The sequence below is a fragment of the Osmia bicornis genome, chromosome 11 (assembly GCF_907164935.1).
Source record: "Osmia bicornis bicornis chromosome 11, iOsmBic2.1, whole genome shotgun sequence".
NCBI lineage: Eukaryota > Metazoa > Arthropoda > Insecta > Hymenoptera > Megachilidae > Osmia > Osmia bicornis.
The window spans coordinates 8,678,223-8,690,682 of NC_060226.1; the positions used below are offsets into that span (position 1 = coordinate 8,678,223).

The window sequence follows — 12,460 nt, forward strand, 5'->3', positions numbered from 1 at the left end:
ACAATTGCAGCAAATAATGAGCAAGATAATTTGACCGCAGTTGGCAGCCCAATTGTTTTACAGCGACGGGGATCCGTTTATGGAGCAAACGTGCCAATGATAACAGGTACTCAAATTTAATTTAATCGACGTGCATCAAGAATGGTATCGATACTATCTAATGTGCATTTTCATTTCAGAACTCGTAAATGATAGTAACGTACAGTTCCTCGACCAGGACGACGACGATGACCCGGATACTGAGTTGTACCTCACCCAACCCTTTGCTTGTGGTACTGCTTTCGCTGTCAGCGTATTAGATTCTTTAATGTCGACGGTTAGTAACGTTACAATTAACATAAATTAGTAATCTAACACTTTGAATATCTCGTCGGCCATCTTTGGAAACCAAAGAGTTATACAAACACTTCACGTTCATTTTTGCATTTGCTTCATTAATTACAGACGTATTTCAATCAAAATGCGCTGACTTTAATTCGATCGCTGATCACTGGTGGAGCAACGCCTGAGTTAGAGTTAATTTTAGCTGAAGGAGCAGGTTTAAGAGGAGGTTATAGGTAAGTCGTGCAAAAATCGTTGGGACACCGATTAAAATTTCAGGCGTACTTTATTTCGCATAATTACATAATTACATAATTATTTTATTTGTTTATTCGCAGTACTGCTGACAGTCTGGCAAACAGAGATCGATGTCGGGTTGGTCAAATCGCGTTATACGATGGACCTTTAGCCCAATACGGCGAAGGAGGCAAGTACGGTGACCTCTTTGTCGCAGCATTAAAGTCGTATGGAATGCTGTGCATTGGTCTGTACAGGTACAGGTACCGGTCTTTTTTCCTTCGCTCGATGGTATTTATTGGATTACTCTACATGAACATTCTGCACATATATCTTATCTCTGAACAAAAATATCAAATGTTTCATCACAGCTGCTGCAATTATTGTACCGCCATTGATTATCTCTTACTATACCATTTCTCGTACTTACTATACGACTTTTGATTTTTTGCCGCATACTTTTGCATTTTGCGTTTTTGCGTGAGAAAAAAAAAGAGCAACGACTATCGTAAGTTGCCTTCATCCAACAAATACCTATCATTTTTTACGATTTATCTTCGTGTCACTTGTTTGTTTAGTGTTTAGTTACTGTTGCCAGCATATTTAGTTTAGTTTTAGTTTTAGTTTAATCGTACATGTCGTATTTAATTTAGATCATGAATTATGGCTACGCTTGTTGTCACAAGGTTATTCTTCCTATCTAATTTTCAATGGAATTCTTTTAGGTTTCGAGACACTAGCTCGTCCTGCGATGCTTCTTCTAAACGATACGTTATCACCAATCCTCCGGATGATTTTACGTTATTACCTACAGATCAGGTACCTACATTATTCGTTCATTAGTTAAGGATCACCAGGAGTGACACTAGCACCTCTAGCGGAGGAGAAATGCAATAAGAAAAATTAATGGCTGCTTGGCTATCGCACTATCCTTGTCTCTCTAAGGCAAGAATCTGTCTATCCTTGTTCAGAGCTTCTCTGCTTCGCCGCACGAGGCTCCCACGATTAACTCAAACGTAGATCGTCGTTCCTGTTGACTCCTAATTCAAAATTAAACGTCTCAAACGTTGTATAGTAAAGGTAACGTGAAATACACATAATAATTGTGTATCTTAGGTTTTCGTACTGATGCAGTTCGACCCAGGACTAGAATACAAACCAAGCAGAGGAGCCCGAGGAAAGGATGATGCCTCCTGACTGTTACTGTGTAGCGCCCTCACCGATGGACCTTATTCCTACATATAATCAGGCAAAGGAAACTCATCATGCCGCCCGTCGTCCCTGCGAATACGATTAATCTTCGTTGGCTACCATTTGGTACGATGCTACATGTTCTCAACGGATTATCGCAAACCCCGTCCATACAATAAGTCACTAACACGTCCGTTTTTGCTGCTGATCACGTGTCGCTAGCGATATTTTATTGGCTGGCGCCTCATAGCCGTTTCGGTTTCCCTTCAATAGTGTCTGCAAAACTTCTTTGAATCCCTATTTAACTCATCGCTGTGTAAGATTGATTTTCACATTGTGACTGAACATTTTTGCGTTGAGGCATGCTTGGTGGAGCAATGAATATCGTGGTGAGAAAAAAAAAAAAAAACAAAGAAGAAGGAAACGAAGATATGCCAAGGAAGAAAGAAAGAAGGGATACCGGGATAATGGTATGATGAAGCACGGTCCGAGGGTAGCTACACGTTACACTATTTCACTCTTCGTATAAGACATGAAATAAGAACGTCTTCGACGGAAGGCGGCATAAGGACTGAACGGCTTACTTTAAAGCATCAAACTGTGTGACTAGATCCCACTCCCCATTCTTTCAAAGTACAGAAGAAATGAGAATATACCTAAAGATAAAATAAAAAAACACAAAAACTAAAAAAATACAAATGCGAAGCAAGCAGCTTAACTGTAAATGCTTGAGAACATCTTCAAGGCTGATCGCTGAGGAATTGTAATCGCCTTCGCGACTTAACGTATACCATCGCTGTAGCTCATTCAGGATATGTAAATAGGTACGGAATAGACAGATACATTGTCATTCTGTAGAACACTGTAAAAATGAAGTCAAAGGAGGAGGACAGAGGAAGAGATACAGAAAAGTTGTAAAAAATTGATTGAGATAAATTACACCCCCGAGGGGACCTCTTCTGGTTCTTTCGCATAAAAAAAAAAACATCATTCACTTCGCAAGACAGTCGTGTGTTCGTTTCTTGTATCATGATTTTATACCTTGCCTTGTCTGCGAATGAAAAATACGTACACATAAATGGTTGGACGATAATTTTGCCCGCTTCAAATATCTTCATTGTTCTTAAGAGTACAAGCAAAAATGATTGATAAAAGTTGTACAATATTAGGATTATAACATTTGTAATTTTTCTTTTTTTGTAGATTAAGGACGTACTAGAATTTTCAAACTCACAATCACTTCTTTTTTAACCATGTTCTTTTTCAAAGAATCCTGTTTCGTAATTCTGCAAACTATGAAAATATTTTTGGCGGGCAAAGTTAATGTCCCAGCCTGTATATGTATATGTACACGTATATGCGCATTTACAGGGTGATTTTTGCAACTAATGTAAATTATAGCTCCCATATTATATATTATATATAATATAACATTCTAATAGCAGAAAGTGTTGTACGATTTAATGAAATCTAATTTTTAATTTATCTTAACCAAATAAAAATGGAGACTAAGAAGTGGATATATGTATTTTTAAAAATGTTCCATTACATTTTTTAATATAAGTGTCTTTAACTTTCTTCTAATGAATTTATATTCTATTACATTGAATTATTTTATTTAAGCACAACAAGGTACACTAATTAAATAAAAAGAAAAAAATGGATTTCACTAAATTATACAGCACCCAAGCCTGCTTTTCTCTTAAGTTTATCAAATGAAAAGAAAATAGTTGATGCAACAATCACCGTGTATACGTAGTGTTAAATGAAACGATATGCAATGCGTGCCACGACAGAACAGAATACGTGTGAAAAGGGAGTGCAGGGACTACCTGTAAACATTACCTTGAGTGTCTTCTTTTGCGGTTAACGATAAAAATCTCAATCAAGCACTTTGTACAGGTTCTATACATAAAAAGGTGTATGTATGCGTGTATGTGTGTGTATGCGTGCGTGCGTGCGTGCATGTGTGCGTGCATGCCTGTGTGTGTGAGAGCATAATAATAATTACAATAAAAAAAAAAACACCCTTTTCCACACAACTTGAGTATTACCTGACTATATATCGGTATATATATACATTATAGATATATATGCACATACATATGTATACATAGACTCTCTCCCCTTTTATATATTTTTGTGACATTCTCGAGTATGTACAGGCTATCTCAAAAAAGATGCACACCGTCAAAATATCGCAAATTCTCCAAAAGAAATAAGAAAATCCTTGTATAAAAGCGATTAAATATTGGATGTCCGACTACCGGGTAACCCTGTTCATGTGGTGACGTTCACACCCACACTGAGGGACACGTGTACTTAGATAGGCAAGCGCACACATAGAAAGCACTATCAAAATGATAAGAGGGCATTCACACTATTGTTTCGCTAGATGGGACCAGATGGAACCGAACATCCAATTTTTAATCCCAGATTGCAAAATGCTGAAGAAATTTTTTATTTCTTTTGATATGGTACTTGCGGTACTTACGGTGTGCATCTTTTTTTGAGACAGCCTGTATATGTACGTACGGTCGCGTGCAATTTAAGCTTCCTTTGATTAAAAGGAAGTACAGAGGAGGAAGTGACCCGCCATTTGCTTTATTTATTCTTCCCTAAGACCCAAGGCAAATGACGGAAGTCCTTCTCTCCCCCTACACCCCTAATCAACAGAAGCCTACTTGCATTGCACCCGGGTGTACATCCGTATACGTATACACATATGTATGTATGTATATAAAAATGGATCAAATAAGGTATACATACATCTAAGAGGAAACACATGAACACACCGATTACTTCTTCCTCGCTCCCCGCTTACACACACACAAAACTTTGAAACACGCACACATAGTAGTACACATATACGAGGACATATACAGGTGCGTGTACATGCGCACGTGCACACATATACTCATTCATGTGAAAGAAAACGTCTAGTCGTAATGGTACCGATTTACAAAAGAGAAACCACACATGCGTGCGCGCACACGCGCACGAAAATAATGTTACATCGATGAAAATACGTGGATAAACCAAGGACGGAAATATGGGAACCATGGTGACACGGTTCGCGCGTGTACGGAACTAACGTAAAGTGGAATGATGTGTTGTGCGACTGAACAACCAGGATGGCAGACCGAAAAAAATACGTCGTTCCTTAGGGATCGAATTTGTTCAATATCAATCATAAGGTGGAAATAATTTCGGACGAAGTGGAACGATCTTACCAAGGACAAGGAATTATTAAAAAAAGTAGCTGTGGTAGACGCTGCCGTGTATCGCGATTACGAGTCGTCGCCGCCGCCACCGCCATTGCTGCTATTTGCAATATCCATATGCACTATTCACTGCCACTGCAGTTCGTGTTATATCGTTGTATATAACTTTCTATGTATGGCTCGATTAAGGCGAGAAGGGCTGGTGAGGTGTGCGGTTCGTATGACTCCATCTTGAGTGGACGGGACTAGGGTACAGCATCAGCCGCAAGGAATGCCTTTTGTTGCTCCTGATTTATACACCATCCAACTACTTTCCTTTTCTTTCTATTCGATCGTTGATCAGTTTACCTTTTCTTCGCGACGTAATATCAATGTTTAATGTATTTTCTTTAAACAGTCATGACAATGAACAGATACTAATGACACACTTTCAGCATCAAATTTCTTTGCTTCCATGTTGAAATGTGGGTTTCGCGTTATAATTCTGGATATAATTCAAGTGAAAATTTTAGATTATTATTTGTTACGTTTTTGTTTTCTTATATAGTAGTTTTTAGTTTGAAATATAATCTTTTTTTATGAATAAATATCATTGCAATTCCAATATAAATATATTCATATAGGTGGCCAAGTATGCACATAGATTTTTTTTTTTTTTTTCGTGAATACTGAATTGAATTGTTGTGTTTTTGGTTAATAAGGTATTTAATTTTAGTTATATTTTAGATAAATAATCTATTTAGTATGATGTTAATTATGTTCTTTATTTTGAATAGTACTTTTTTTTATCCAGCAAAATTAATAAATTTTGAAAGTATAAATGGCTGAAAGTGGATCACCAGTAATATTACCATTTTTCCAGTCTTTTATCTCATTTTATTATTAAATAATATTTTCTTTTTGTATTAAACTTCGACAAATCGAAGATTGAGAGTGTAACGGAAGGTTTCCTGCAGTATTTTCGAAACGAACGAAAGAGAAAGAAGAAAAATCTTTCTTATTAATATTTAATGCTGCTGATGGCAAATGAAAGGTCTGCGAATAAAATTTGACTGAAGATTAAAAAAAAAAAAATTAATAAAAGACAATTTAGAATTATCTTCTTTTTTGTAAAATTCGATGTCTCGAAGAGCTGGCGGAGGCGTTGCTGAAAAAAGAAATATTCTAAAAACGAAAAAAGACAAAAAAAAATAAATAAATAAATAAATCGCGATTTCGTTTTTAAAGAAAGTTCACGCGCACGAGTAGTCGATTTTCATAATAATCGTTCGGCGAGTTAGTAATTTTTAAAGAAAAACGAAAAAAAAAAATCAGAAACGAAGGATTCTCGGTGACCCTGCCTCGCCTTGATGCGATTATATACGAAAAAAAAAAAAATTTGTGCGTTAGATTTTGTGGAAATTGTTCGTTAAGTGATAAAAACAAATGAAATTTGTCGGAGCCTTGTGTAGAGTTTTAGATGATTGGTCGTAATTTGCGTCGCGTGGGTGAGCCAGGTATTTAAATTTTTCTTTTAATTATTATTATCATTTTTCTTAATGATGTAAAATATTTTTTTTTTTTAAGTTTAATTCAATATACGTATTACAGAACACAAAGTCATAGAATTAATTTTATTTTTCAGATACCAATATTTTTTGTTTTGTTTCAGTTTCGACTCAGTGCCTGGCTGCTTACGAGATACAAATTATTCATGCACTCTCTTTAATAATTAAATCATGCACTGATTCAATCGATATCATCACCCGTAATCGTATTCTCGTGCGTCGCACGGATACACGTGGCGCATTTGTGTGTATGTGGAACGTGTGTATCTAAACGAAATATACATAATTAACGTTTAAAGAAATCTACGAAAAGGTAAAAAAAAAAAATAAAAAAACAAATCGAACAAAATACCAAAATTGATATATATATATATGATTCGATGTATATATGTATATATACGATGTACGTTATATTAAAACTGTAATACATCGATATATACATACATGTGTACATGGAGATTATAAGATGTATAAAACAAAGAAAGAAAAAAAAAAATGGAAAAAAAAGAAGAAAATTAAGGCGCGCTGAGCGTACGCCACCTTCGATGCCTCATTGACCTCATCTAATGCTTTTTTATCTGTACATTTACAATTTGTGTACCAATGAGGAACGTTGTTTAATCATGTTGTTGATGTTATTGTTAAAGAATGAGATTCAATATTGTACATAACTATATATTCATTATAATTGATGATATGAATAATTATATACACAAAAGTAAATGTTGACAGTCTTTTTATTACGCCTTAACTTATTACCGTTGTTCGATAGGTAATAAAATTCATTATCTTGCATCAACATATTTTATTTAAATATTAACAAAAGTGCTTGCAATAATAACAATAAAATAATTGTATTATAATTATTCACTTAATACAGGCGTCTTTCATTACTTAACACAATTATCTCTCAGTCAATAGTGTATTCTACCAGTTACACTAATATCTATCCTGAAAAATAATTATTACCTTCTTTATCCTTAATAATTACATCACCATTGCATAATTTCCTTCACGACGAACATTAGCGACTAATACTTGAACATCTACAGATGAATGAAATATACTTCAAATTTTTAATTAGTGCTTAATGTTTGTCCAATCTTTCGTGCAATCATAAGTGACGTAATAAGCAAAGAATTTTATAAATTGAAGCTTTGAAAAGCTACGATTCATGGCTGTGTTAACTTCCAATGATTCGCCTAATGATTTCATGAATTTCTGAATACCCTGAGAAATATTTCGCTCTGCTCGTCGCTTACTTTCCAAGATAGCGACTCATGCTGGTGCATCTCTGTTATCTACAGTGAAAAGAACTTCTAATATCTGTTGCGCCAAGCCCATCTTCTTATCCAGTTACATAATCATATAATTCTAATAGGGCATCCATCATCCTGGCTCGGTATTGAGGCACACTCTTAACCTGTTCGCAAATCAGGGGTGTTCTGTCTACGTAAAGGATGCTTTCCAACAGCTCTGGCTCCTCCGAAAAATATTTGCTGGCTGCACTTGGCTCTAACAGCATGATAGGAATATTCAATACGCCGTGAGTGATGCACATAACTTTCAAATCCTCGATAGATTCGATGAATTCGTCCCAAGGGAATACAGTAGAGATGTTTAATCCTGCTTCTTCCAGAGCATCCGCCATGGAGTCGTGGTAGATCTTGAATAATTTATCGCTGTGTTTCTCTCGGAGCTCACGGGTCGTTGTGAATTGCAGGAAACAGAGGATGTCGTGGGCAGGTGGATTGTATCTGGAAAAGATAAAAATTATCTCAGGTAAAGAAATTCACTTCAGTAATTATGAATTTAAAATTTTAAAAGTGGTTCTCTCCAAGATTCGCCATCTTAGGATTAAGCATTTAGTTACCTGGCAAGTTGGAAGTCGATGAGACAGCACTCCACGGGCTTCTCGTCGACGTCGTACTTAAACAAAATATTATTCGCCCACAAGTCGCCATGGCAGAGTACATTCTTATGTTTAATAGACGGCAAGAGTTTATCCGCGTGGCTGACGCACAAATCGGTGAGTTTCGTTCTGAAAGTCTTTCGTTGCTCCTCGTTCAGTTCCGGTATCAGATCGATCATGGAGTCAATGCCCTTTACAGCTGCGTCGAACATCGCCTTCGCTCGGCCATCTTTCAGAGGCCAAAGTGTTTCTTGCATACAATGGAAGAATTCATCGTGCAAACTCTTTTGATACAATTGTTCAAAAATAAGAGATTTTGCATGGAATCTTGCCAGGGTTTTCATCAATACTTTGCAATGTTCATAATCGAACGGCTTCAGTTTGTCCGTCATTTCGTAACCGCTATGAGCCATGTCCTCTAAGACTATCACGTCGTTCTCCAAACCCAGGAAACATTCCGGGATACACTTACTATCCAAACCATTCAACACTTCCGGGAACAGGGTGGTATAAAGGGCCACCTCTTTCTTGAAGGTTCCATATTGTTGAATGAAGTCGTACTGCGGGCTCGTGGTGGGCGGAGGTAGTTTAGTGAAAAATTTGATGTTCTTTGTCTCCATCGGCGATTCGGGGCAGGCTACGGTAGCTTTCAAAGTAAAATACTGACCCATGAAACCGTTTACCTCGTTTATAGGCACAACCTCGTAGGTGATCAAAGAGAAGTCCTCCATCGAGTCCTTGTGGAGCTTCTTCCGAATTATTTCGAAACACTCTTCGTCTTTGAGAATCTGTTCCGTGCTGGGATTGCGCATTTTCTTCGTGTTCCTTCGGTCAACTTCTTCGAGTAACACAGCGGACAAGTCCGTGGTTCGATGAAGACTCTGTTTTCAAAACTCTACCGCGATCGTTTTTCACCGAACAATCGGTCAAGTTTTATAACTTCGGCACTGTAAAATTACGCAAGGTGACTAATTAAACGTCAACGACGGCAATATACGTCGCAAGGATCACGAGCGACGTGCAATAAGTTAGGTTTTTTCGATGCCTTATACTCGACAGGACGTCGGGTCTGAATGTAATTTCGTTCAAGATCAAGATACCTTTATATATCAGGCCGGAGAATCGCGTCACGTGTACGTTATAGACGATAAATAATAGCACGTACTCGTGTCACGCTATTTTCTTCTTTATTGATCCTGATTGAGGCTAATATTAGACCACGTTACATCTCCATACACCGTGTAAATGGATCTGATGGCTCCTTATTGACACTGTTCATGTAGATCGATATCGATGGCCGGAGGGATTGGGGAATGGGAGTTGATAATTATTGGAACGATGAGACAGTGTACTCGGTTTTCGTTCTGATTATTAAACAGATATTACTGGACGTCGTTGTCACGTGTCTCGAGTACGTGAGACAGTCACGTTTCACACGTGATGACAATCTTCTAGCCGAGCTTTAACCGGCTATGCACTCCTGTAACTTTCAAGTTATTCGAGGTAGCGTTAAGATGGTGGTTGTCAAATCTTAACAATTCTTAATTTTTCTAAAAACCTAAAATTAGTTTTCTAACGTTATCTATTTATTGAATCACCTGTGGATTCTGGAGATATCTATGTATATTAGGTATGTGGCAAGTAGTATATTAATTAGAAGTTAGGCGAAACATGGGGAGAGCTCCAATTTTAATTGAAAGAAACAAAATTTTCTTTAATTATTTTAGTATTTCTATTTGTGGGCATTATACTTTGCCTTCGATTGTATTTTATACCAAACGTCATGGTTATCCCTGTGGCTCGGGGATCAGAATACGGCCACGGTAACCCCTGCCTGTCGTAAGAGGCGACTAAAAGGGGGATGTAATACTTGTATCAGTAGGAAACAGAGTTAAAAGTAATTTAATTACATAATAAATGATTTTGTTTCATATCTCCTAATTTTTTAACGTTAACATTTGGTGTCTTCTCAGACAACTCGATGCGTTGGTTTTATCTGAAATAGTCTAGCAATGGTTACGCGATTCTATTACGTTGTCATATTGCTCAACCAGTTACTTAAGATACATAACAGTAGATACACTACCGTCCAGAAGTATTTAGTTAGCATTAAATTATCGGAAAAATATGATATATAATTGCAAATAAAAGTTTTCTGTAGGGTACGTTCATTTAGGTTCTTTGAAGTTAAGAACAATTAACCCAGCTTTTCCAAAGTCATTCTCATTTATAACGAACAGATATTAACATTGCGGAATCCTATTCCTGTTAATTGAAATATCACTTGAGTGACTTCTCAAGATGAATGCCAGCAATTTCCCGCTTGACATTGCTGGTTAGTGTTAGTTGAATGTAGTGGCACCTTTTATTCCATTAATCATCGAAACGAGTTTTTATTGATCCGACCTTTTCGTGTCTTAATATGAAAGACGTAAAAGCAGAGAAAAGAGGAAATATTTTTAATTTTACTCTAAAAATCTGATAACTAAAAAATAATAAATTTTGTTAAGCCTAACTACTGGAATAACCCCTTAAAGGAAGCAGTGTACTATAAAGATAATAAAAGGCAATAAGACAAAAAACTAATTTGCAATAAATCATTTGTTGTCATGGAAATTCTTGAGTCTTCTTACACGTAATCGTGTCGAGCAGAAAACATAAAATCTCCATTGCACGAAATGTTGAAAACAATAATAAGCTAGAATCGCGTCAACCTTATCTCTCGGTTCGTGTTACCAGGGTAATAAATGAAATTGACAGCGACAAAGTGATTTCGTCCCATCTATTTTCTCGCGTAAGCGCCTTATAATGGTGATGAATACAAAAAAGAAATTAAAAATAAATTACCGATAATGTTTGACGACTATTCTTTTAAACAATTATTGAATGATACACGAAGCTCTGATAATTAAAATTAAATATAGTTATCTTCGTTTTATTGCACTTCGCTGCAACCTCTCTGCACTGTTTATCTGCATACTGTATTATTTTAAGTTTGTATGCCGAATTGGCAGGAAAGTTGCATTTTATTTTTTTAAGTAGATTAGGAAAGTTTTATATCGATTTATATTATGTAAAATAAATAGGATTCATTTCTGAATTTGAACAAGTTAGATTTAAATATATAATTATTACATTGGTATCAAGTTTTTCAGGAAGGGGGTAGCAAGAGTACTTAAAATCTTAATTTTGAGGATAATAATTTTCAAAGTAATTTAGAAAGAGAATAATATATTCGCTAATTATTAAATGTTATAAAATTTAATACATAATTAAATTAATCCCCTGCAAAATGTGGCCCGAAGCTGTAACCTTCTTTAGTGCTTATTTTAATCCGGCGTTGATCAGTAGTGTAGGAGTTGGACTTTAATATGGAATGATTTAAGAGGAAAAAAATAATTTTAATTTTAATTTTAATATTTACATTCTAACATCTAATTATCCAAGTGATATGTACATTTTTATTTTTTAATTTAACCAATCAATATGTAATAGTCTAAAGACTTCATATTGATTTATTCATTACACTATAACTGACATTTGTTAACATTCAAAGGCAAATACCAACACTTTAAGTTACGAATCCCGATAATTACAAAAATAGCATCAATGTATCTAACGTTATCATATTTACGTTATTTCTAACACATTTATGCATATTTATTCAAACCTATGGCCTCTCGAATATTAGAGCGAGCAGAAATAATTAAACAATAAAGATGTCGATAACTTTATTAATATTAATTACATTCGTAAGTTCATTACTTAATTTGCGTTTTAATATTTACAACAAAATTGATAATTTTTCAAAATTTAAATAATTCTTCAAAGTACGAATAGAAAAGTATATTCAATACTGACTTCTATTCTATATCATTGTCGAGTTTTTTGCAATTTTTCAGATGATACAAAGAGCAAGTACTGTATGAACCTAATTATCATTTAATATATGATGCAATTATTGCATGCAGTGTACTTAATAAATCATTTCCTGCTTCATTATCCATGTAATTAAACTGGGATTGATG

General features: G+C 35.5%; 2 protein-coding genes across 33 annotated transcripts in view; one reads left to right on the forward strand and one right to left on the reverse strand.

The window, feature by feature from the left end:
* LOC114876601 (calcium-activated potassium channel slowpoke) overlaps window positions 1-6,504 on the forward strand; it is a 67,106-nt gene extending 60,602 nt beyond the window's left edge. For 18 of the 32 annotated variants that reach the window (XM_029188283.2, XM_029188285.2, XM_029188279.2 and 15 more), the window contains 6 exons: window positions 11-106; window positions 180-316; window positions 445-557; window positions 660-821; window positions 1,284-1,377; window positions 1,675-6,504. In XM_029188283.2, coding sequence (XP_029044116.1) covers window positions 11-106; window positions 180-316; window positions 445-557; window positions 660-821; window positions 1,284-1,377; window positions 1,675-1,755 — 683 coding nt within the window. In that variant the 3' untranslated portion in view covers window positions 1,756-6,504. The remainder of the gene's footprint in view (window positions 1-10; window positions 107-179; window positions 317-444; window positions 558-659; window positions 822-1,283; window positions 1,378-1,674) is intronic. The other 14 variants (XM_029188313.2, XM_029188312.2, XM_029188308.2 and 11 more) reach the window with 2 other exon arrangements.
* Window positions 6,505-7,239: 735 nt separating this feature from the next.
* LOC114876604 lies at window positions 7,240-9,526 on the reverse strand. The gene is made up of 2 exons (XM_029188317.2): window positions 8,394-9,526; window positions 7,240-8,277 (listed from the first exon to the last, which is right to left on the reverse strand). The coding sequence occupies exons 1-2, from the start codon at window positions 9,242-9,244 to the stop codon at window positions 7,869-7,871; spliced, it is 1,260 nt and encodes a 419-aa protein (XP_029044150.1). The 5' UTR covers window positions 9,245-9,526; the 3' UTR covers window positions 7,240-7,868.
* Window positions 9,527-12,460: the final 2,934 nt, after the last annotated feature.